This window comes from Falco rusticolus, chromosome 7 (assembly GCF_015220075.1).
Source record: "Falco rusticolus isolate bFalRus1 chromosome 7, bFalRus1.pri, whole genome shotgun sequence".
NCBI lineage: Eukaryota > Metazoa > Chordata > Aves > Falconiformes > Falconidae > Falco > Falco rusticolus.
This window is the reverse complement of record NC_051193.1, coordinates 49,625,177-49,652,170: the sequence shown is the minus strand read 5'-3', so window position 1 is coordinate 49,652,170 and position 26,994 is coordinate 49,625,177. Positions and strand designations below refer to the sequence as shown.

The window sequence follows — 26,994 nt, the reverse complement described above, 5'->3', positions numbered from 1 at the left end:
GCATGCAGATTTTTAGGTGTACTAAATGCAGCAAAAAGTGTCAACAGTTACCCCTCCTCCAAGCAAACATTTTAAACCAGCAAATAAAATTAAAACAGAAAGACACCAACCTTAAATTAAAGGTAATCACAAATTAATGAGAAAATTTTCATATTATTCCGATGCTGTCCGATTGTGGAGAGAAAAATGAGATGGAAAAACAAAGTTTTCATGACGCATGCTAAATGAACCATCTGTAAAGCCACATTTTTTCCAGCCTGTTCTGTTGTCAGCTCTCCAGGATTGTATTGTGCAATTCTCCTCCCCTCTTCCCCAAACACTTCTACTGCTGATGCAGACGCTGGCGGCTGCTACAGCATAATGCAGTTTTCAGTAACTATGGCAGCAATAGCTCTGTGGTGAGGCTGCAACAAAATCTTAAGGCTCAGACAGAAACTCAAGTGAAAATAACCACTGTTGCTAAAAGCTGGAATTTGCCAGTTTTCCCAAAGAAAACATCAGTCAAGTTAGCATCCCCATTCTTCGGTCTTCCTAGTGTTCAAGCCCCATTTTTCTTTCACAGATTATTTTTTCCAGGGGAAGAAGAGTTAATAATAAAGCAGAAAAAAAAGATGTTGGCAAGGCATTTTTACACCCTTGCAAATCCCAGCACTGAAAGCAATCACAAGACAAGGTTACAAGCCTATCCACTGATATACATCCACCCCCACTTCACCCTCCCCCTCCACCCATGTCCACTCCAGGGCCCTTCTCACAGGGCCTCACAGCATCACACAGCAGCAGGCACCACGCAGCTGCACAGGATCATACATCCGCTCCTGCCTAGCACAGAGGCCCAAACCTCTCCCTTCTCCTCCCTAAAGCAAAGGGAAGAGCGATGAGGGAGATACAAAGACCTTGTATTATCATCTTTTCCAGCCTCCTGAAGCAATGCCACTTGCACGATTCAAAGCAAAAGCTGGGGGACACAACCAAAAATCAGTCAAAACAGCCAGCAGAGTCAGAAACCTTTAGAAATAAGGGACCTCTGGAAATGTATACAGAGAGTAATGCCCTTCAGAGAAATTACCATCAGAAGTATCGTTTGGATTTCTGATTAGCTGGTTTGCTCACAGGAAAAGCACATCTGAGCTTTTTTTTTTTTTTTTTTTTGGGGGGGGGGGCAGGTGTTCAGTCTTTCTATGCAAACCCTCATGATTTTATTTGCCCAAGCTCCCAAAACAACAGTAAGGCAACAACTTACTTTAGGCAACCCTTTAAATACACTTCTAAAACACACCTCTTTTTGGCAAGGAGTCGCAAGCGCAAGATGTAGCCACACACTCCAGTAAAGGTCACCACTGCCTTGCTAAATTCCAGTTCAGCTGGAACTACGATCTACTACAGATTTTCCTCTTACAATTCTAGTCATATATAGAATCAGTTAGTTCCCCTGCTAACGCATTATATGTGATTCTGCTGTAAGTTGTAGAGTTGCTGTAATTGCCACACTGCATTTCTTTGTGAAATAAAATTTTGAGGGATCTTTTAAGAGATACAAAAGATTTCTTTAACTTGCATTTGTAAAGCACTTTGAAATTCTCAAATGAAAGCTGTTAGGAAGAACTCAGTATTATTTTTATAAATATTAAACACATTAACTATACCACATTAGAATAATAATTGTGTTGTGTTCTCCAGCATCAGATGCCATATCTATGGGCTCTGTTTCCCTTCCAGTTCAGTAGAATTTCGCACATACTTATAAGATACTTCTTTTCTCAGTTTAATAATGTTGGTATTTTTAAGGAAAGACAGCTTAAACATGTTCCAAGCAGCTAAAATTAATTATTTTATTATAATTAATAATTATAATTATATAATTATAATTAAAGCAGCTAAATTTAATTATTAGAGTCCAGTGTTGTATCACTGGACTCTAATGGAACTAAGAGAACAATATCATGTTTATATTTATATGCAGTATGGTATAAAGGCAATGGCAGGAGCAACAGCTTAATTACCTACTTATTTGTGGTGGTGCTATCATATGAAAACCAACACCAGTCACAAGCCTTTTGCATGTTTGCTGGCTGACAACAAACGTCAGAAGTTTGAAGTGCTGGGGCTCTTCTGCATAGGGTGTATAAGCGAGCCGCCAAGTAAGAGTACAATGGATCACACCCCTTTTCAAGGAAAGTTTCATGCCTAAAGTTTTAATATTTAGTTGCAATGGTAGAAATTTGTTTTTCCTCTCATTTGTCAAAACATTTAAACATACAATTAGAGGCTGAACCAGTAATTCAACCCATGAAAAGCAGATGAGAAAAATTAGTCATCATACTGACAGCACGAGAGATAAGACTATAAGTAATCATTACCATGATATATATGTTTATATGTTATGAAATAAAAAATCCAGAAGAAAGCAAAGTACCGTCAGTTCTTGATTAAAAAGTACTTAAACCCATGGATGACCAACAATTTCTGAATTATTTTTGTGAGCAGCTGCTGTGCTTCTTTGCGTGAATGAACCATGTTCAGTGCTAGGGCTTCTTTTTTGGACACTTCCATAAAGCTGTTTTCTTCTCACCAGAAGAGAACATAATTTGTCCAAGGAATTTTCAATGTACTAGAGTATTCATAGTGCCTACTACTGACATAAAATTTAACATATTTTAGGCTTCTTACATATTGTAAATTGGTGGCATCTTCAGCATAAACCCCACTCTAGTCAGATTACACATGCGAAAAAGGTGCCATTTGCACAAGATTGAGTATGAAGAATGAACATGGTTGCCTGTAGCTCAGCTGCATGTACAGATTCTTGTTTCAATATCATAAAATCAAATTAAAGCTTGAAGCCTAGTTTGCATCTTTTCTGGAGGAAATCAGTGTAGCACACAAGACAAAGCTAGAGGGGCCAAAAAGTTCAGCATGCCTTAGACATATCAATATTCTTACCTTAGTTCAGAAGAATATTTGTTTTCTTTACAGTTTCTACATTTTTGACTGTAAAAATAAAAACAGCAAATCATAAAGATGTTCAAAAAGAAGGCAAAAATAGATGCCACTGAAGTCTATTACACACAGAGGGGTTAGTGTATTTTTCAGTAGAGGGAGACTCCAAGATGCAGACTGTTAGCATCTGGGAGAACATCAAGAAATATGAGTTCTTGTGAGATCTATCAAGTGAAAGGGGGAAGAAAGAGGGACAGACATGAACACACAGAGACACCCGGACACAGTTTGTCCTGTTCTTATATTTTCCTCTAAGCATCTCTTTCTGACAGACAAGATCCTGCACTAGGTGAACTTCCTGCTGATAAGCAAACAAGCACTCCCTGTCATTCACTTAGTCCTGTATTGCTGTTTGCAAAGTACCTCAGACACACCTTGTAGTACTTGACAATGACTTTTCTTCACAAAAGCTGGACATTTGAGAGACCAATATGTCTTGGTTTATTCTCATATTATAGATCTTAGGATAGATGTCTCAATCATAACTCCCTCCATGAGCAAAACTACTTGTCTGGACAGAAACACAGCCTTACTGGTTACTGTAAAGGAAGGCTGAGTGGATCAATTCAGTTTACCTTTGCCCAAAATCTATTCAAGAGGAAAAAAAAGACCACCGGATTAAGTAGGGTGAAAGATAACTAATATTAGGCATAGTTATTAGCTTATTCCTGTAAGATGACGGACATTCATAAAAATCATGGAAACGCAATAGCATAATGCTTTTCATTTTCACTGAAGTAGCCACTTAAAACACTCTAGGTAAGTATAAGGGTAATATTAAGTAATGCTGTATGTATAGTCCTATCCAAGTGATTAAAAGAAATGATCAACACAAACAAATCTGCTATCTAAACATGGGCTGAAAACAATGAAATCAGAAATGTTTTGCAGTTTTGTCAGGTTAAAAAGGGGAATACCAAGTGCAATTCTGTGCTAAACTGTTCACAATGCCTTGGAATTTCAGCATGTTTTCTAGGACAATCAAACAAATTTCTGTGACAAAAGCTCCACCTCTGATGTTTATAATCATGTAAAGAACAACTTAGTATCTACTTTTGGCGATCATGACACAAATCCTTGTTTTAAAATTCTTATTTTCTTTGTAAAAATTTTAAAAAGCAGTGATGTTCAAAATGTACCTCAGTAAAGAAATAAAATGAAATACCATTTTGTATAGAAAGGTATCACTGCAGCAAATGAAATGCAAATGAGGATTAGATACATTAAAGAGAACACAGAGAAACACACTATCCAAGGTAGAAAGCAAGCCCCTTGACTAGATGTATGAAGAGATTTTCAAAACAGAGATAACATTTTATACTCCTAAAAACAAGATGAAAACCAAAACATCCTTTAGAAAGAGATAAAAGTTTCCCAGTATGTTACCACACCAAAAACAATCTAGCAAGAAGCAGAACTATCAACAGATATGAATGAGAAGATGGTTGTTTCTTGCCTTTAACAGATCAATTGAATGTACCATGCTGAGAGAAAAAACCCATTTACATTTAAATCTGTGATGTTCTTCTTCCAGTGTTATGAAATTATATGTTATATGATATCTTAATTCATTTTTCTGATACATATTAATCACTGTCTTAATCACACCAATCCTTTCCCTTTCAGAAAGGCTCTGCCATGAAAAGCATACACTAGACACTGTGAGTATGAGTAGCTCTTCAACATTTCAGAAGCATTCTATGCCTTATTTACTGCTCAGTTTTAAAAAAGGAGAGAATCACAACGGCCTTCCGAGATGAAGGGCTCAATGACAGCTTGAAATGAAGGGAACTTATGAACAAACCAGCCTTCTGATTTCCACAACAAATTAGCAGGGATACCGAACTGGTAATAATTACCTTGCCTAAATCGTATCTAGAGAAATCCATTCTATGCACTGAAGTAAGAATATTGTAAAAATTACAGATTAGCTTATAAATCAAAACTGCTATAATGCAGATGTGCAAGTAAACTGAATTAAGGCTGTCGGACAGTCTCATCTGAGGCGTTTTCTTGATTGTGCATCAATATTCATTGTGCATCAGTAAATAATTTTTCAGGTTTGTTGTCTGGATATTGTAACACACTGTATTAGTCAGTTGGCCAACATTTTCTTGTACACTTCTATCTGATCACTTGAAAACACGATGGGACCTAATCTATATACAAGTTAGTTTTGTCTGAACCAAGTCCTGGTTTCAGACATCATCCCAGATGAAAATTTGTTTGTTAGTTTTAAACTTACTTGTCAAGAGACGGAAGGATGTAGTGAGGAGAATGGGTGCAACTTCCATCCAGGTTGAGCCAGTCCAATGCTCCACAACTCAGAATGCGTCGGGTTTCATTAACCTACAAAGCACACAATGTAAGAACAGGAAGAAAAAATATCACAGCAACCCAGGAACTTCCAAGTTATTAAAATACCACCGTTGCTAACTACTGTGTGCCATTCTGCACAATACCTCCATGTGAATTTATAATCTCACTTACACTTGTGCTTAGCCTTTGATGCTTTGCAAAACTGCTAAGTATTTGTTACTGCATACACCTCTTCTTGTAGCTCTGTTTTAATGTGCTGCATGTTTCATTAATCAAGAAATTAAGAATGAAAACAAATGGAAGTTAAGCCCCTTATCTCAACTACAGAGGTGAGTACAAAAGGACAATGGAGCAGAAAGTATAAAATGTTACTATATGAAAATCCATTTTAAAAGGTAGATTCTTGCCAATATCAGTCGGTAATATGATTATGTCCTAAAGCAGAAAATATATGTTCTTTAAATTAGGTTTTTTAGTTATATATGCCAGTCATTTTAAGAATTACCCGATTTTTTGGAAACATTATTGAACTAGCTGACCAAATAATATCTTGCAGTAGTTAGTTCCTGGGATTAACATACCAAAAAATATTTTATCTAATTCTGATGTATGTAACAATTACATGTTTTAAGAGTCAACAATACTGAAGCAATTAATCCTATAAATTTTCCATTTCTTCTGGTAGACCTCATTCAGGACAGTGAAATTACAGAGAAAGAAGGTAATTCGAAAAATTATTAAATGTGGAAAGATTCTTAACTGGTGTTTTCACTGCAGCATTCTGCCTTTCTGTTTCAATCCTACTACAGTCATGACTAGAAATAGGAAGCACTAAATTATTTAAGAGATCTGCATCATCTTTAGCTAAGCACATCTGAAAGAAGCGCTAGTGTCCTCCTACAAAAGGTTTAGTGTCATTACAGACCATTAGATGGAGGAAACGAAGCAAGTAAATACGAAGATGAGAAGAAATATTACCTATATCGGGCTTGCCTTTAAGAGGGAGAATAATTAGGAAAATCAATGAAGAATTAGGAGAGAAAAATACAGTTTTAGAACTTACCAATCTTCTTTGTCTTAAGATAGCAGCTTCTGCTGGGTGATTGAATCTAAACTTGTGAGACTTGCCAAGGACAACAAGCGCCCCTGTGAAAAAAAATCAGAAACCTACAGAGACATAATTCATCAAAGCTGGTCCCTAGAACATTAGCAGTTTCTTAACTCCAGAATACAGACTTCTGTATATACAAACTACTACAGAATAGTACATTTAAAAAAAAATAATATTGTTTTGACCAACAGCTTTCTGACTATCACAGAACAGGGAACTATTTTTAAAATTTGCCACTATGGAACAGCAGAGTTATCATTCTATAATGACAGCAAACTAATCTTGGAGATCTCTGCAAACTCAACATAAAAGTAAATTCCCTGTTCATATTAAAGATGACTTCATGTGAAAAACACAACCAATTCACTGCTGGAAACTTGGTTTTACATTGTCCTTTTAAGATTCCAGATCACTGCAAGTTCCCAGAAAGCTGACTGTTTTTATTTTAAACAACTGTAAAGTATCAAAGCCTGACCCATTTCATCTGAGCTCATTCACCATAGCCTATGACTCAGCGGCTAGTACCCTCCACCTAAACGCTCTGTGAAAAAGTTGAAGGTCATTTCAACCATATTACATAATAACCAAATAAACCCACCAGTGGTCAGCCGACTTAGAGCCAGTCTCCACTACTTTTCACAACAGTCCCTCTGACTACGGCTCTTCCCTTTTCAGAAGGTCACAGACTACTGCTGCCCAAAGGGGTCTTAATATTGTCATCTGTGTCTTCATTTTACTTTCTGTGAGTTACTTACTTTATTTGTCCCAGTCTGGAAGCTCTAGCCATGGACCAGACCTTGTGGTGCTAGGCAGCAGTAGGAGACTCAGAGATCCGTTTCTTGGATCTGCATGAGTTCCATAAATCTTTGTCGCTAAACTCCAGATATAAGTTGATTATAATGCAGCATTCACAGAAAAAGCAAGGTTTACCTTGTGACAGACGACATGACCCAGTGACTTCACATCCATTCACAGTGCAGTGTGCACCCTGAACCGGTCGCAGGGTCACAATCCCACAGTTGTTATCTATGATACAATGATCCCTTTCAATCCACCGTCCCTGCAAAACTACAATATATAGATTTGTATTATCTCACCTGTTGAAGCGGTTGGGTTTGCAATATTTTCCTCAGAATGAGGTGTCACGTGCTGTTTGACATTATGCTGCACACTTCATACCTCAGAGATCTATGTCACGTGCAGAACAAGGAGATTAAATCGTCATCTTTGATTGCTAGCCAAGTACCCCATCACAGAAAAAACTTACTTGAAAATAGTGACATTGCTCTTTTAAAGTACTCCTGGTTTTGGAAAACTGTACAATACTTTCTGATTTGTGAGCTGATGTGCAAGTTCTTCTGTTGTCCTGAATTTTCTTATTGATATTATAGTATTTATTGTTTATATTTTACTAACCTACTGGCTGAAAATAATCAAATTTAAGTAAGCTTAGCAGAACTAACCAGAACTGAGATTTTACAAAGTTTCCAAGTTCAGTACAAAGTTTCAGCTGACTATCATAATTCGTAGCTCTTGAGATTGACTATTGAAATTAAGAGCAGAAATAAATAAAAAATATTTTGGATCATTTGGATTTTGTATCTAAAATACTCTGCCCAAGCAGAGTTGAAAAGCATTTTAAATGTCTCATGATCACTTGCACCACTAGAACATACCAAGATTTGGATGTTGGACAAAGATATTTTTAAACTCTAGTGTAGCATCTCACAAGTAGGAAGAAAATTCTGAAGAGATCTCAATTAGGTCAAGACCATTGACTTTTTGACTTCTTAAAGAAAAACAAAAAATAACCAAAAGATTTTAACCAACTTAATTATTCTCTTCTACTTAACCTCTTCTATAAAGAAAGCTGACAAACAGAAACATTACCCAGCTATTACACACGACAAATGCAGACCTCTTGATTTGACCTGACCATATCATAAAACAATGTGTAGTATCATTCTCTTACCAATGTCTTGATCTTGGTCTGAATCACTTCTTCCAATTTTGGTTGTTCCTTCCTAAAAGGAGAAAAGAATCAAGTTAAAAGTTGGTTACTGAAAGGAACCATACCTAATAATTAAAAAAGCTTTGGTACAGCATGTTAGCAAATACCTGAAATCAATCACCTCTGAATGACTGAACTGTTTTAGAGCAAACTATCTACTAATTCATAATACTACAGTCTGCTGTTCCTCATAGCGATGCAATTACTTCTTATCCTGCAGCTATGTCAGCTCCTCTTATTACAACTTCAGTAGATGAAGTCACCTTCAGTGAATGATTTTTGAACTGTGCTTGAGACACATATTTTGAATATGAATACATGTTATGATGCTTTGCAATTTTACAGTAAGACTTGATGTTTGTGGAAATGAGATAATTCTTTTTACAGATATCCATGCAGGAAGAAAGAAACTGCAAAATGATTATTCAGTTAACTAGGCTTTTCAGATATAAAAGTAACAGAATTCCTATTTTGGGAGGAACTTTGTCAGAGATTATGAAATCTTCAAACAAACTACTAAAGGAGAACTTTCTTCCAAAGTGTAAATGATATTTATAAGAAGTCTTCTTGGCAGTTATGGAATATGGGCAAGTTCCCAAACATGAAGATTTAATAACTTCAAAGAAAAGAACTGCCTGTGAACGAAAGTTTCTAGAACAAGCAGACTCAAACTGTATTACGAGTCAGTGATGGGAGACAGTTTTCTTATGGCATAGTGCAAATATCAACAAAACAGAGTCATTTCATCAATACTATGAGAAAAAAACTATCAAAAAAAGCAATAAATTTACCACTGTCTAGTATGTTCCATTACCGGTTCTATATTTTCCCTTAGGAAAACAAAGAGAGATAATTTCCCAGCTCTGATTATTGATTATTGTAAACTGATTAGTGAATGCAATCTAAAACAACTTTAGTGGCAACTCTGTCAGTCATACTACAATTAGTTATGGTCATTAAACTACTTGATTTTTGTCTTCTATTTAGAATGAATTGAATATGCTTTCTCCTCCAAGTATATTACAACCTAGATTTAAAGATGAAACAAGAAGTAGTGATCAGAAGCCTGAAGACTGGGAAAAAAGAAGCTGTGTGTTACTGTAAAAGAATGCAATTATAGGTAATTATGGGTAAATCACAGTGGGTTTGTGCACTGGAGGGAAAGGGAGTGATTATAATTCAGTTCCTCACAGAGCTCAGCTGTTTGAACCAACAAACAGACCCCGCTGCTACAAGCCCTGCTGAAACTCCCTTGCTGGAGAGGCTGAAATCTGAACTGTGTCCAGTGCCCCTGCTTTGGAATAATTATCAGCCTACATGTCAGCTTAATGTTCAGTGCACTCAAACACGAAATATCCACCTGACTTGGACACAACTTGTAGAAAACTTAGGATCCATACAGCCTTTGACTCACCTCACACAATCAAGTGAGTCAGCAACATGTATTTTATACAGAGAAGCAAACCAACACCTAAGACTTCTTTACCAATTATCTTCTTAACTAAGCAAAGAAATAGTTATTGCCATTCCAAAATAAACTTTTTTCCAGTGTGCCGAAACAACTCTCTGGTAATACAATTCAACTCAGAAAAGTATATTACAGCAGTATTGGCTCATGAAATTCACAACAGTATCCCAGTTAGTGGAGTAATTCTGGGTGTGTTTAACTACAACTAAAAATTACAGCTGAGAGCAAGGGTACAGAAACAATACAAGCAAACTAACTCAAGAAGAAAACAAAACAAAAATAACCATAACCCAGTCCCATGACAGTTTAATTTTTTCAAATGCTATTACTGAGCTAATAATTTAAATATTTATTCTCTTTCCTAATTCAATATTGAGTATTCTACCTGAAAAAGCAAAAGACAGATGATTCATATGAAATGATTGCACTTCACCTTAACATATCGAGGTACATCTTGGTATCTGTTGAAGTGCTTTTATATTGTAAACCTCTTCGGGCAGTGTTTCCTGACTAAGGGTAGAATTCCCAAAGTGCATTATATAACCGTGAAGAGTAAGATTGCTTTCCCCCTTCAGTTTTGGGAGTACTACAACTTTCAAAAAAGTTTGTGAAGCACATCTGTTTCTAAAACAACATAAGAAAATCCTGTATTTTTAAGCTATGCAAAAAAGTCAGATAAATTACAGGGAAAATGTGTTTTTTGTTAATGAAAGCCAGAAAAAAAGAACAGAACCTAAGAAAGAAAGGTCCTTTAAGCATAGACACAGCACTGATCAGTGCAATTAATACTATGGAAAATGAACAGATTTAAAGAGTAACACAATGTTTATTCTATATGATCTGAAAACTGCTGCCATGACCTCTTTCTAGAAGTACAATATAAAGTGCTGTTACGTGTTGAAGCCCTAATACGTAAGGAACCACTGTTTTACCTTCTTGCTGTTCAGATGAAGGTAATAGACACCAGAGTCTAAAAGATGCAAAGCACAAAGAAAAGAAAAGGCAGCATCTAGGAGCAAAGAAAGAGGGGACAATGATGTTAGTGTGACAGAGAGACAACAGTGACTTCAGGAGGTGACCTTCAAACTAGGCTTCTCCATAAAAATAAGTATCATTAAATTACTTTAGATCTTGTCAAAATTAGTATGTGAAAATACCTGACATTTCCAAAATGGCACATAATGGAAAGACACTTAAGTAGTAGCAATTACTTTCAATAAATATTTAATGTTAATGTAAGATTGAGTAGTTAAAGCTGCATGTTGATCAGCAATGGACATTATTACTTAGTCCCTAATTATTACCTGGTACAATTTCTTTGTGCAGGCATGAGAAAAATTAGTCAGGTTTCTCTTTCAACATGATAAAGAACAGCATCGTTTCTGCTTCAAACATTTGATGTGACTTTTAATGGGAAAAAAAATTCCTGTGTCCCTAAACTATATCAAGTACCACAAAACCTAAATTCAGATTAAGTTACAGCACATTTTTTGCTAATGAGTACACCTCTGTGGAGATGCCCATCCATCATTCCCTTTATGTTAAACAGCACCAATATTTCAGTAATGTCCATTCATTTATACAACATTAAGAAGTTAAAGTCCAACTTAGCACTGAATTATTAAAAATAAAATCTCCTAAAACTATTTGACCTAGCCATGCACGTGATAAGCTGCAATGTGGAGTAATACACAATGTTAGCTAAGTTTCTCGGTGAAACCTTGCCTTAAATGAACAGCTACGCAGCAAAACAACATGTATGAGGCCAGGATTTCCACCTGATCCTGGAAAATAACCACTCAAGTGGGATCACAAGTAATTAGCATTCAAGCTACACACCTAGAATTCACAAGGGAGGCCTGGTAGGGTTATAAGAGCAATCATTGCCAAAGTGAACTTGTGCTTGTTAAAGCTCACTTTTATCTTTGATCTACACATACACAAGTATTCCAGTCTCAAGTATACAAGTACCTAGTAAAATCTGGACCAGTACCTCTGGTATACTTAAACAGCACCCTGTATGTTTACACATACATGCACGCATGTGTGCGTGCACACACACACACACCATCCTCATGTTTTGTGGACAAACTACTAATGCCCAGTTTGAGAATTTTGCTTTGCTTATGATACATTATTAATGCACACGCATTCATAAAAGGTCAACTTAGTATTCCATATACAAAGTCTTCTCCTCCTCCATTTTCATGTACACTTTTCTGCTTTTTTCCCCCGTTATGTGCGTCTTGTGGGCTGTGGCCTTTACTTTTTAATAACTGTTGTTGTGATGCCACCTTAATCACTCTATATTTCCAAAGAAAACAAGTGTTTTCAAATTCAAGGGAAAAATAAGACAAGTGACAATATCTCACCCTGAGATGATACAGCACCACACCTGTGCTGAGGATATCATCATCCATGGCCATTAGATGAGGTAAACTAGAATCTATTGTTACTCCAGCTTTTTCTTTGTTGATGTCCACACTATATTCTTCCATAATGGCTTTTCTGTCTGTCCACTTACTTGTCCAGTCTTTGGTCAATTGCTCAATCTTAAAGAATAGAAGAAAAAACTTTGACTTACTAAGCAGGTTAATTTTTCCCACACAAATTTCTTCAGAAAGAACAGCATTTTTTTCCAGTTACTGGATGCAAAAGTCTTTCACCAGCTGCAGTGCAAGTGTATTTCTAATTGCAGTACATTTCTGTGGCAACAAAAAAATCAGGTAAATCTGCACTTCCACCTCATGAAGCACATTTAATTTATTGAAGACTCATTCCCAGAATATCAGAAAGATATATAATCATGCTAACTAGTTATTTTACCTGTCTTTAAGCAAAACTTAAAATTAAGATCTCCAAAACCTTTCCAGGTCACTAGTGATCAAATCTTAGTAATTTAGTGACTGCACAATAGTTTCCTTTGAATAAATTGATGGAGTTTAATCTTGGAAGAGACAGGCTCTGGGTAAGGAATTACTGTGATATATTGAGACAGCTTTCAAACATGGAGTAGATTGTGCAGACTTAGTAGCATGCAATGGACAGTATCCTGCTAAGGACACGAGACTTTCATCACAAACTGGTAGAGAGAACCCAACATGCATTAAGAATAGCAGTTTTGTGCATATTCAGAGCAAACAAGAAAAGATCAGGTCAAAAACATTTTCACTGTTGTTTCAGAACTATAACAATGCTATCCCCCCTGGCCCAGTGAAACAGGAGAGAGTTACAGCATCAAATACATCATACACACCTTCATTTCATTCTGAAGAACCAGCTCGGTCAGATTTCCATCTCTCTCATCGCTCCAAGCAGGACTGGAATTTCTCTGTACAAACAACAGCCAGCAAGATCTACATGTTAGTTTCCTTATTCACAACTGGCAGGCATGTTCTTTCAAACTCCAGGATTTCAAGGAGATGAAGTAAGGAGAAGGGAAGACAAAATACACAGACATTTGTTGCTGCCTTCTAGCATCTAGCCTACACCTCTTAACTATTGCATGCAAGTTTTTGTGAAGACCTGGTGAAAGGGCATTAACAGAGAGATATTTCTGTGTAAATAAATCCTGGACTGTAGTTCCAGTCTCTCCCAGCAAAACATGCCCTTCACGCCATGGAGAGCAAAGATGCTATTATTATTCCAAAGGAGAAAAAACAGAGGGTATCAGCTGTATTGTGAGAGCTTAGAGATGTTCACATCTTTCGGGAGACAGACTGTGCAGGCATGGTGAAACCTGCAAAATACTGTTGAGGTCTACCAGTTCATTTTTGGGGGAAAGAGGATTGTAACAAGTCTGGCTGGGAAATTACATCAATGGTGAACATTTTTTACAGTCTTGGTGCTTCCATATCCCTACAAATAAAATATTTCTATTTCACAGTACTTCTGGACAACAAAACCATCTGACTCTACAAAAGACAAGCAAGGAAATCCTTTCTAATCATTACATGACTGCTTATACTTCAGGATTATCAATAAAATGCCAGAAAAAGAGAAATGACAGAAATGCAGTTAGCCTTATAATCATCATGAAATCACTCAGAGAACATTTTAATTTCCCTCCAGTTACAATAAACATGGAAAGATAAACAGGTAAGATGAAAGTAAGCTATTGTAGCTACCTAAAGCACCATTACAGCTCCAGCTGGGAAGTATTCCTACGTACCAGTTCAAAGCTCATCAGCATAGTTTTCAACCTATCAATTTCTTCTCGCAGATCTCTGATCAGTTTTACATTTGCATCCTGAAACATTGAGACACAGATGTTGGAAAAATTACTCTTCAAAAACTTCTAGCTAAAGAAATAAAGACAGAGCTGTTCCGAGAGTCAGGAGAAGAGAACAGGCACACTCACAGCAGCACTCCTTGCTCCACTATTCCAGAACCCCAGGATGTACTGCCTAGGGGCAGGTGGTTCCCATCTTCCATAGGTTCTCTTTTCACATAAAATTTGTTCCATCTCTTTTCTGAATACAGACCTACCATAGCATTTGTTCCCATCATGACAATAGCTGGATACATCACTACTTTTATGGATTTACCTTCAAAATAGCCCCATCAGGTCAGAAAAATGCTGTTATTTCTGTCACGCAGAGGAGAAAATCAGGCTAGAGACTAAGTCAGAATGTCACCAACCATGGTATTAAAAGCCTTTGCCCCGTTACACAAAGCATTTCCTGCCTAATTGGGAGGTGGCATTTATCTCACTTTTAGAGTAAGCATCTGCACCGGCAGTGTCTGGAGACCAGCTTTTTGCAGACAGTTCAGGGAAACTCTTGAGCAGAGTCAACTTTCTCTGGGCGTCCAGTGACACATTGGCTCAGGCCAATTTGCAGTGAGGGGAAGGCGGCAGCTAGAGGAAGGGATGGAGTTAAGGGTCTAGCACTGGCTGTGCAAGACAGCAACGGGCACACAAGCTGGGAGGCTGAGAGGCTGTATGTGAGAGGCTAACCCAGGACGACTGTATTTACTTGCATGCCACAGAGTTAAGAACTGCTGCTGCCAAAACCAAACACACTATTGCTGCCACTAGTGATGTCTAAAAACTAGTTTTAGTCACTGGTAACAAGGATGCAAATTAGATTTGGGAAACCTTGGGTTAGAAGGATTTCCTTCTGCACAAGATTTAAGAGTATCTTTAGGAAAGCAAATAAATGAAGTACATTTCTAAGATTCTATCCTTTTGTCTATGGATAAAATCTTGATACACCCAGGTCAAATCACAGAAGAACCCTACTAAAGTTATAAAGTCAACTGCTCAAAGATTAGGAAATGCTGGAATCAAGACATTTTGAAACCTAAATTCAGTCTCCTTTAACAGACACACTGTGATTCAGTCCTTAAGTTATGGGATCACTGTAAGACAGCAGCCTCATGCAGAATGCCAGGTGAAGAATGCTCAGTTAAAGCAGCAATTCAAGAGTTTTATATGTCTAGCCTGTCTGATTAAAGATCTTGATTATTGTGTGCTATTTTAGTTTTGACTATGAAGACAGAGAGAACTATGCATTTCCCATGGATTTTTTTATGCCTGTTCTCATCACTATAGTGTATAAAACCTCCACAACTGCTAATCAATCTGTTTTAACAGCATGTCTTCAGGAGAGCTTATGTGTTTCCCATTTGATAAATGTAGACTTGGGGTAAGGGTGGAAAATGAGGAACAAGGACACACTGAAATTTTGCTAGCACTGAAAAAGAATGCTGTAGCTAGGGCAGTGACAGAATCCAGTCCTCCAAGGCAGCATCAGACTCCCCCCTTAATACCCTGCCACCTTCTAACTTGTGCAGCCTGTGAAGGACCCCTGCACAATCAAACAGATGAATCTGCCATAAGGATCAGAGTTCATACCTGGAACAGGCCTATTTTGTGCAATGAATGAACCTGGGGTTCTGTGGCAAAATTTGTTTCCGTGTATTTAAAGGACTCATCATTTTGTGTACTGAAAAGAAGACAAATTGAGGCTATACAGACTGCCTCAGGCCTGGCATATTAACTTCTGAATTCCTTGCGACATTAACAGAGTTCATTTAACATGTCAAAAGAAAGGACCACAATGGTTATGTGCTTATAGTAACAGGTTGAATAGTAACAAATGATCCTAACAGATCTGTAACTCTGCTAATATTTAGGATAAAAATAGGGTAAATTTTCATATCATAACAATTCAAAGAGAAGGAGGACTGAAGCTCAATGAACAAAGATGAAGAATGTAAAATAGGTGTGAAATTCGAAATGGTTTAAACTACAAGGGATCAAAGAATTTTTTTCTGTAATATCCAGGCTCCTATTCAGCTCTCATTAACGTGGGAAAAAGAGGGATGAATTTTATTCAGAGAGCAGAGCAGATACTTTGAATAAACCTTAAATAATAGACACAACAAACCAGAACAAGAATGAAAAGCAGAACTCAAGGTTTCACCTCATTCACTCTGGGCTTGTTAATAATATTTTTGGCGTTTGAAGCATATCTCAGGGTACTCATGGTCTCGTTGTAGCTGGAGCTGGCAGGAGAGATAGCTACAGACAGAAAACAAACAGAAAAAGAAACACTATTTTAAAAAGTAATCAGCTTAACCCACCACTTTTCAAAAAGGTGGATTTTTTCAGTCTTGCTTCTATAAAAAACAAAACTAAAACCATCTTTAGGGATATTTCATCAAGCTTACAGATAATGTCTTCTCAAGATAGTGTTTATAACTGAATAAATCACTTTAAATCAAAGCTATGACCTTGGAAATACTCTTAAGCTTAACTTCATGCACAATCAGCATGCCTCTTCATTTCCTTGAGTATTCTATGAAGCATTTATGAAAATCTTTACAAGGACAGATTCTAAGTGATCTAGCTGTATTCTCACTGTAGTACAGATATATGTTAAGGAAGTAATGTAGTGCAAAACGTTAACAATGAATAGAAACCAAACTCACTGGCAATCATAATGGTCTTGGAGTTGCCCCCCAGACTGTCCTTCAGAAGCCAGGTAAGTATGGAGTCACGATACGGGATATAAGCTGGTCGCCGGCTCCCATTGACGCTGCCGCCTGTGGAAGGACTATCCGCATGACTGCTCTCCCCTTCGCTTGTTATGGTGTTTATGCTCTGGCAGCTGCTGAACATCTGTGAATTTTGTGCTGAAGGAGAAACACCACAGAGTTCAGGAAAGGGGTTATCTTCTTCTGTCACGACTATTTAATTTTCTTAGATGGCATTACAGTTTATGAAGATGCCACACAGCTGTTTTGTTCAGTGTTTTGTTGTAAATATAGATAAATATTAAGACAGCACATGATGAGTGAATCCTATGCTTTTATCACTACCCTTCAATATAAAGAACTATTGTGCTTACCTAAAGTGGAGATGACAATTCCAAGTGTAACTAATGACTTGTTAATATTGGCACCTTCGGTAATTCGATCTTTACAGTAACTTGGATCAGCCCTTTCACTGTAGCACACAAGCAAGGAAAAGACAATGCAAACCAAACAACAATACTTAATTATTAAAACACAATCAATACGAAAAAAATGATGTATTTTACTGACATACAAGAAAACAGAAATTGCGATCTTTGAAATTTAAAAAAAAGAATATGCTTTGAATACTTTACATTGCTCTCTGGTTCAGAAAATCCAAACAACCATGAGCAAAGGCCATTGGCGCAACCTACTGTTAAAGACCCATCAAAACATAAATCCCAGCCTGAACTGGGCAACCCAATCATAATTGTTCTGAACCAAAAAAACAACAACATAAATTTCTCAACTCTGCAAGAGTATGCTGGCTCAGTGCAAAAGTCTGTATATCTCCTCAATACTATTTTCTCTGCCCAGACATGTATGGAGATTTACATTCTTGAGAAATAAAAATCTCCTGTTCTCCAGCTGCTCTACAGCTCTTCAGCACAACTTCCATCTTTCTGTTCTCTAGTCATGTTCAGCATAACATGTCATAACCACATGTTCCTCATTGAAACACATAGCTAAGATCAGAGACTTGGGAACTTTTGGAACACAAACAACGTAAGCAATGAGTTATGACTATTTTCTCCCACCCATACTAAGAAGCAATGAGGAATACTTTCTTTTTCTCTCTCACTTTACAATCTCAGATTTGGTAATTACACCAATAGCTACTGGAAAAGCCACTTAATAAGAACACAGAGTTGAATGGAATTACCTTAAATGTGTATGCAACAGCACAATACTGGATCTGAGGACCCAGGAATTCCCTTCCTTAATGAAATCCAAGACCCAATACAGAAGAACATATGACAGAGACAATATTAGCTCAATATTCCTTGTTACTGTATACAAAAATCAGTCTTATTGTTAGTTTAATGAGGTTTTAAAATAATAAATTTCAGCTTTTAAGGCACTACTACCAGCATCTTCAAAGAAAATTACCTTTTTGCCCCTCAGTATATTATTACCTGCCTGCAAGGTCCACTAAGTTGATCTTGCTTGCAATTTCAGAGGGGAGATTGTTCTCCAATATAGCCTGAAGAGAAAAATATACATAAGGAAGATTATTCCTTTTAATTAATTAATCAAATTAATTTCTTTTGTTTGAAAATCTTTTGTTTGAAAATCTTTTATTTGAAACTGAGCTGTGCACATGACTGTCCCACTGTCTTCCTTTGTGGCCTTGACTCACTGACTATGTCCAAACCATTAACTCAACAGCTCTCTCAACCAACAGAGAAACAATCCTCTTATGCCCATTTCCTCTTGGAAAAAAAACAACTTTACTGCCTAGTGACTGTGAAAGGCTTTCTTGTAGATCTTGCAGAGTTATTTTCCACTAATGTATTCCAAAGGTCTTTTGTGAAACTACTGAAAAATATCCCAAAATGTTCTGCGATTACAGGATGTTAGAAGTGTGAGATAGAAAAGGTCTATTGGATCACTGAACGACTTCCCTGCCAGGGAAGGATATAATTCCTCTGGAAAAAGAGTGCATTGTCTCTGGGAGAGTACTAGATGCCAAATGCTAAAGAGATGAGCACATCTGAAAAGCTGGACAGATACAAAATTTTGGTAAGCACTGCTTATACTTCAATTAAGGATCCTAAACAAGTGTGACAAAACATAACTTCAAACACATTCACACACAATTTTCACAGCATCCTAGAAGGAGTATTGCATTTCAAAGGGCTGATTAAAACTTTAAGCATTTCTTTTTACAGTGAGACTTTGGCATCGCCTCTGACTATAAGCTTGCATAAAGGAACAAGAATACTTCAGTAAACTCTCAACACATCAGGCAATGTAGGAAGTGTAACACAGCTGCAGTGTGATCCAAAGGAAATAATTAACAGCTTCCACTGAGGTTATTACAAACAGCACAAAACAGTGACAAGTAAAGAATGCACAACACACTGAACAGTTCTTTTTGAGCATGAAGAGAAAAGGAAGTTGAATTATTTCATCTAACCTGAGTGTAGTGGATGGTGAAGATAGCATGGGATCTGCTGCTGGCATTGTGAATATGTGTAGCTGCTGTGATTCTAGAAAGAAAAGCAAACCATTCAATTACAAAGGCTTATTTACCTCTATTCAGGGAAAGCAAAAATAACAAATAAAGAAGATAAATGAAGGAACGTGAAACTTGGAGAATATGGTAGGTTGTATCCTTGGATCTGATCACAGAACGTTTGGCAGAGGACCTGGAAGCGTGGAAACTGAGGGTCAGTTAGAAGTTTTTTTGTCCACCTGCAGCACTCTGAAGAAATATCTTAAAGCAGCCTTACAGCCCAGGTGTAAGGCGCTGCATAAGGGAACTAGAGCCAACAACAGTATCATACAGCTCAACCTCAACACCACGGAACGTACTGGTCCAGTACACTCCGTATTGTCCCCACTTTTATTTCTTGGTACTTCAAAGGGTCCAAAAAGCTTCATACACCACTTGTGGGACTCCCTTCTGTCACAGAGCTGGTACAGTAGTTTTACACTGTTAGAGGAGTCCAATTAGATTAGGCAGTCTACCCATACGAGTACCAAATGAATAATGTAATTCATTCTTGTAGCACTCGCTTGGCTTTACCACTGGCTCTAGCTCTCTGACCCACTGCACTCTGGCTAGCTGGTACCAGAGTATGAGGTACCATACATACATACAGAGGAGGAAGAAAAGGAGCAGCAGCACTCTCCCACTGACTGTAACAGAAACTTTTGGAAATTCTGCTTTCTTTGTCGTTGTTTTGATTAGACAAACCTAAAGAAAGCAGGGTGGCAGAAGCCAGGTCATGGGTCTTTTGCTTTGTCATTCTTGTAGCTTGCCTTGAATATCAGCTATATGTACAGCTTTTAACATCAGTTTTGCCCAGCTTACCCTCCACAACAGCACATAATTTTAGTAGTGCCGACAAGGACTGCAGAACCACATTTTTGTTACAAGCTCAGCTGTCAGAGGACTGTAGAAACCAGTTGCACTAGAGAGCAGAAAGCTGCCGTTGTACGTACACTGCTGAGCACCTGCCACAGGAGGCCAAAGCCAGGACTCTCCTCCCTATTGCTCTCTGCTTCCTACACCTCCAGAGCCACGTGATCGGGCACTGCCAAAAGCTACAGACAGCCTAGTGCATCATAGTTATAAGTCAGCCTAAGGCAAGGAAGCAGGACAATGTGAACTAGTCTCCAGATGTTGGAGGAGGAAGACAAACAATTAGGTAAAGGGCAGAAGACAAAAAACTGTTCTACAGCAGGCACAGAACGTAACAGAACAGTACTGAAGTTTATAAAGCAAGAGAAAAATAGAAAGAGCCCCAGGATTTGGAGGAGAAAGTGTTAGTACTCGCTTCCCACCTCTGACAATACACAGGGTAACTGGAGAGCAAGTTCACATCTCAACTATTCACAACCTATGCGAGCATTTTATGGGAGAATGGATGTGTTAATTTTTCATCACCGTATGTGATATACATTTTAATACTTTTACCTACTCTAATAATATTTTCTAGATTCATCAGTTGTTTTGCTTTACACAGCACAAGGGGCTATGCTTTTGGAAATTTTGAGATTTGTATTTCCTGCATTTTAAAAATTTTGTTCTTAAGCATTTGAGACTGAGTTTTTCAAAGTGTCAAGAGAAAAAAAATAGCATTAAGAGTTACAACAAAAATAATGATTGCATGTTGAAAATCATATTTGTTTGTTTTATAACAGCTAGCTGCAGCCAGAGCAGGGCTGGAGCTGGCCTGATAAACCCAAATGGTAGAAAAAAATGCCTTCAGTAAACTCTGCTTATTTTTGGCATAGGAACTGCCTGCCCACCCACCCATGAAAGGCACCACCCATGTTCAATGGAAGCTTCCCCCCCTATCCTTCCTATATAGTCAGACCTCGAGCTGTCATTCCCCACCTGCTCCTCTCCTGTCTCCTATATGGGGCAACTGCAACCTGTCCACCACCTTCTTTATCCATAAGATCTTGATGTTCATGTTTCATCATGTTCCATTTGCCAGACTGCACATGTTTTAAGTTACTTTGTTTGCATTTATAATGTGATAATAAATACTCTGCAGCATATTTCAGAAAAATAAAGACTAAGGTAAACAGGAGTTTCCTGTATATTCCAAGTAAGCTTTTGAAAAGTTACTCAGAAAAGGAAGTTGCTTGGTTTCATACAAGTGATAAAGTTTGAAACTTCAGCATCACAAAATCAGTATTTTGTGTGTAAGTTTTTGTTTTCTCTGCATCTTCTATTTCCTTAGCAATAAAACAACTGTAGGATTGCACTAGTAGACAAACGGGAATTTTGTGTTGTTCTGAAAAAGTCTCTTCCTACAACAGAGTTGCTTCTATTGATTGCTACAAGCAGAAGCAGCAAACTTAATCCTGCCGTATATTCTATGTGGTTTTGTAATAATGCAGCTTAGTTTTTATTTACTTCCCAGCATCACTGATATTCTAAAGTCTTGACCTTTCTTATGATAAGACTTAACATCAGTTTTGGAACTGTGATTTGTATTTGGAGGATCCTTTCAAATATAACTCATTTACATCACTGTAATGGCAGTTGTATCGATATCCAATGCTCCCTGTCGAAAAAGTAAAAAAGTGTCTTGACTAATTGGAGCTGAAATCATTGGCTTCACTGGTGTGTCAATTCCTACAGTTCTTGCATAGCAAACATGCACAATTTGGTCTAAGAACTTAGAAAAATACTTACAAAAATTAAAACAAATAGCAATAAAACAAGTACTTTTAGAAATTAAATAAAAATACTCTCTTTCCAACAGTTTTAAATTACTAAGTTACACTAACAAATGAGTTGAAAGCTATACAGTCTAAAGTGTCATGAACAAGCGGAAGAGAAAAAGAGAAGTTGAAAGCTATACAGTCTACAGTGTCATGAACAAGTGGAAGAGAAAAAGAGAAGTCTGTTTACAGCAAAACATTTTCCTGGCATGCATTTTTTATCCCAGGCAGATGGTTGAATCTTGTGGGTAAGTCAGCATGGGATCAGTTTTGAAGAAACAACTTCATGAGTGCTTGTAGCTTTTACTGTGGATAATACAAGGATACATAACATCTTATTTGTATATGACAAATACAAATATGACACTTATATGACAGGTGTACATCATCCTGTCACCACAAAGCATTGGCAACACAGTCAGCAAAATAAACATCAATTAAATTAACACATGGTGAAAGAAGTGTTAAATAAAGTTGGAGCTGGGGGTTTTTTTATACAATACCTTTTAGCTATTCCTTCTTCTAGAAGTTCTACAACTTGCTTGTAGTCTGTAACTAAATGTTGAGTCAATCCTGCCAAAGATTTAAAAAGACTTAAGTGCATATTTTTCTCAGGAAGTTTCAGTCAGTTTACCCAACAATTTACCCAACACCAGGAGCATAAGGATGTTCTGCTGGGATGCCAGTCTATTCTCTAAGTAGTCTCTTAACTGGAGTAACTATTTTACCTTTTTTTAAAAAAAAAAAAAAATTTTTTTGAAAAATTGCAGTCCATCCTTCAGATGCAGTGATATCAGCATAAAAAAATGCCTTGTACCTTCAAAGTACAGACCTTTTTCCTATCTGTCTGCAGAATAATGGTATTTAAAAAACCAATATAGTTGAAACTCCATAAGAAATTTTCAGCTATGTCACTGATACTAATTGGACACAGATCCTGTAAAGCAGCTTTTTGCCACTGCCTCTGGATAACGGCTCTGCTCACGCAACTAACAGAATTAGGAACTGTGAATATTTACCATCTACTTCACCAGTCTTCAGCCTGCAACACATAGGAGTCTTCACTCTCTTTTCTCCCCATAGGATAACCAAATAATGACATGAAACATCTGGCCCTTTCATATCTTCTACTTTCAGGCGTTTTGATTAATTTTTATTTTATTTTTAAGGGGGAAAAAACCCACTGAAAACAAATGAAAGCAGCACTGCATTCGGAGCCTACGGCGTGGGAGTGGTGGCTGTGACTCACAGGGCCCCAGCGGAGGGCAGTGTGCTGCTGTGCTGTAGCGGCACTGCCAACCCCCTGCAAAAATGCAAATTCCAAGAGATGCACAAAATTAACCTCAACAGACTTGTATTTCACATAAATCCAATTTAATATACCTTGTTTGCATTTCATGGTGATGATTAGTTATCATTTGTACTGCAGTGACTCCTACAAAACACCTGAGTTGTGAAGCAAGCCTTTGTCATACAATACCGAGTAAAACACTCCTCTGGGGAATGTTTTATCCCAGCTGGAATCCAGGACATCTGCTGCCCCCCAACACTGATTTAGGTCTGGTTTGTTTTATTGCAGACCACAAACGTGTGGATGAAGGCAGAATACTGAAAAATGTGGTTTATTTGGATCAAATAATTTATGTACTGCTAGAATGTGTCAAGATGAATATAAAATTCAACAAGACTGAATGAAATAAGTACTTCTGGCATTGTTAGAGTCTATCCTTACATGATAATAGCTTTTTTAACTTTAAATGAAAGCACGATCTAAGCCAAAGATGGGAATTTCTTTTAGTCCTTTAACAACCGATACACATAAAGAAAAAAACCCCAGATTTTTGGATCACCCACACTTTAAAGAAAAGAAACCCTAACTGTAGCATGCATGCATGCACACCCACACACACAAGAAGTATAGTATGATTTTCAAACAAAAGCATTTCTTCTGCTCTCTAGTGTCCCTTTACAATACATTAATTCCAGAAGTCATCACATTTTCCATTTGAGAAAGAGGCCCATTATTTTTCCAACAGCACTGGGATCTTCAAAGTTCAGAACATTGAAACTATCTTATATTGTTTTCCCAGACACTTTTTCAGGGTCTTATTTAACTGAATAAAAATCCAGTTACAAAATGGAGGCATGGAAGAAATTCTTACCTACCTACATTTCCATAAGTACTGGAAACGTGAATCTAGCAGAGTTCAAAACTTTTAGTTTTTCAATAAGGTAAATGAAATATTGTAAATTATGTTTGAAAACAATTGACAAAGTGTTCTGTTGGCTGCTAGAGAAAGAAAGTTCAAGTTCCAAAGAAAGATCAAAAACACTTGCTTGTCTAGAAATCTGCCTTGGAGTTAAGAAAGGATCTCCCCCAGAAAAGTGTCTCAGAGTAACAAAATAGATTGCATCATTTCCTGATTTAAGAGAGGCTGATTCCTTAACAGTGCGACCATCTGTGAGGGAGAAGTTTGAAATGATTCCAACCCAAAGCACTGAAACACTTTCAGCATTTTAAAGGCTACAATCTCACAGCCTTTACGTGGAAAAATGATGGGCTGGAAACTATTCAAAATACTTGGTGTTCAGAGCTGGGACTTCCTGACTGGACTTGCAAATGGAAAATGCATTGCCCAGAGCATCTAAGCATCCTTCAATAGTGTAAGTTTTCTGATTTACTTCTCTGTTCTTCATCTAGTGCTATGGTATACATACATACATATATGATACTCTGGGTATCATTGACACCAACCACACAACTGATAAACTAACGGTACACTGGGGAGCTCCTGATCAAAGTCAGCAAACCTTAAAATTGCTGATGGCTTGCAAGAAATATGATGTAAACAAATAAGATGCTCATCCTTAACATACTGGATCCGTGGGAAATAATAGAAGATTTCTGAGGATTGCTGTTGTTCATCATCTTTATTTCTTTCATACAGCAAATCACCCGGAAGGGCAATACAAAACAAGCGCCCCTTCTCATAAGCTTGCTGATAATTATGATCCCAGCCATCTAGCTACTGGAAACAATACTCTTACACTCTAATCCTGTACAGAGACACTACATATAAAACTGCCAAAGACTACTTTAGCACGTAGAAGGCCCTCATTACAGAGATCAGCAGCTGTTGATTGCAGCAATACATTCCTGCAGCTGACAAGGGCATTTTGTACCAGTGTTGTGAACCATTTCATTTTCTTGAATTTGATGTTATTAAAATCAAGCTGACTGTACTCCTCTCACCTACATTCAAAACACCTCTGGACTTTCTCACTACTGTTTATTTTCAATGTGAGCTAATGAGTATAGTTCCAAAAGGAGCTATGTCATCACACCTTCTTTGTTAGTCCCTCCTCCAAAAGACACCAGGGTTGTCTCAAGTAAGACAAACTGTTCCAGTTCTTAATTGCATAAACTGTACATAAGCATCTTTGTTTATTAATATATATTATTTATACATATTTTTTAAAAAAACTGTCATCTGACCGTTGCCCTAAGCCACTGACTCATCAGCCTGAAATCACTTCTGTTCATGTTCTCTCACAACAGCATCTAATTATACCCCATCATGCCTTCAGCAGAGAAATTACTTCATTTTTTATGTTTGTGATCAGATTTTCTAAAAATGTGAATCACATTTATCATTACAATTAATTTTTTTCTTATAGACACCAACACCGATTTTTTTTTCTGAGGCTGTCATAAGATACACAGAGAAAGGATCTTCTAAAATAAAGTATTCATACTGGATTTACATATGTGGCCAAAGCTGGCAAATATTATTTAGGTTAATCTTTCTCCCTTATCTTTTCCTCAGATTTTACGAGTTCTAATGACTTAGGAACTGTTATGGGATATTTCACAATACTAGCATAAAATTGTTCCACTTAAAGTTTTTAGTTGTGTCTAAGTATAAAATCCTTATTCAAAAGGGGTAAAATTTAGTTTAAAAAAAAAAAGACACCAAAACCAAAATCCACCCAACCAATCAACCAAAAAAACCCAAACCCCCAAAAACCCAGAACTGAAAAAGAAGTGACAGATTTGGCCTGGAAGGTTGCAGATGAAGACAAAATAGTGACAAAAGGCAAGCCAGCCCATTGGCAGAAGCTGTAACTTCATTTTCTTTTAAAACAAGGAAACGCCATTATGCAGCCAAGGAATCACTGGAGATATAAGGCCTGAGAAAAGGGATGGAAATTGCCAAGGAAGGAAGCAGTTTAAAGACCTTTTCTTGCCTGGTGAATGAGCAGCTGCTAAAAGAAAATAATTAGTATCTGTATCCCACCAACAATTAAGTTCTCCAATAACAAACAGGTAGAAAGAGAATCTTGGAAAGGCCTCAGCAAAGGCCAAATGTTTATGAACCTGCTTTACAAAGAATGATAAGCTTGCCATACTAATGAGACCATCAATTCATCTATTTTCTAAATCTCCTTGAACAGGATGCTGATGTGCTGGGAAAGCACTGCTGAAATAACCAGAATGCCAGATAGTCCCTTGTGTAATGGACCATGCAAGTTCAACATTTCCCAAGTGCTTATTTCAAATTTTGAGAGGAGGAACTGCTAACAAGCGTTGGTTGTTAGATGCCCTATGACCAATACTGCAGGTGCCCAGGGAATAAGAGCTGCAAATTCCAGACTCCATTCAATCACATTGTCAAGTCACCCTATCTGTTCTTACATCTTGCCTTAATCTCTGAAGTAAGCATAACAACCTGACATGTAATGCCACGATAACGAAAGAGGGACAAAAGTAAACCAGGGAGAACAAAAGGAATTCACAAAACAGAGACAAGGCAGAACAAATCAGTATTTGACCTGATCTGACAGGACCAATAAAATTCTGTGGGATAAGCATTT

At 37.3% G+C, this 26,994-nt stretch overlaps 1 protein-coding gene across 1 annotated transcript in view; it reads right to left on the bottom strand.

The window, feature by feature from the left end:
• Positions 1-26,994, bottom strand: part of STARD9 (StAR related lipid transfer domain containing 9) — a 113,074-nt gene that overhangs the window by 31,688 nt on the left and 54,392 nt on the right. Inside the window, exons 8-21 of the mRNA XM_037393598.1 lie at positions 22,623-22,692; positions 19,352-19,424; positions 18,348-18,415; positions 17,265-17,362; positions 16,846-17,049; positions 16,338-16,435; positions 14,081-14,158; positions 13,166-13,240; positions 12,282-12,461; positions 8,403-8,454; positions 7,361-7,498; positions 6,383-6,465; positions 5,246-5,349; positions 2,944-2,991 (exon numbers count right to left, since the gene is read on the bottom strand). Of these exons, the coding sequence (XP_037249495.1) occupies positions 2,944-2,991; positions 5,246-5,349; positions 6,383-6,465; positions 7,361-7,498; positions 8,403-8,454; positions 12,282-12,461; positions 13,166-13,240; positions 14,081-14,158; positions 16,338-16,435; positions 16,846-17,049; positions 17,265-17,362; positions 18,348-18,415; positions 19,352-19,424; positions 22,623-22,692 (1,369 nt within the window). The remainder of the gene's footprint in view (positions 1-2,943; positions 2,992-5,245; positions 5,350-6,382; positions 6,466-7,360; positions 7,499-8,402; positions 8,455-12,281; positions 12,462-13,165; positions 13,241-14,080; positions 14,159-16,337; positions 16,436-16,845; positions 17,050-17,264; positions 17,363-18,347; positions 18,416-19,351; positions 19,425-22,622; positions 22,693-26,994) is intronic.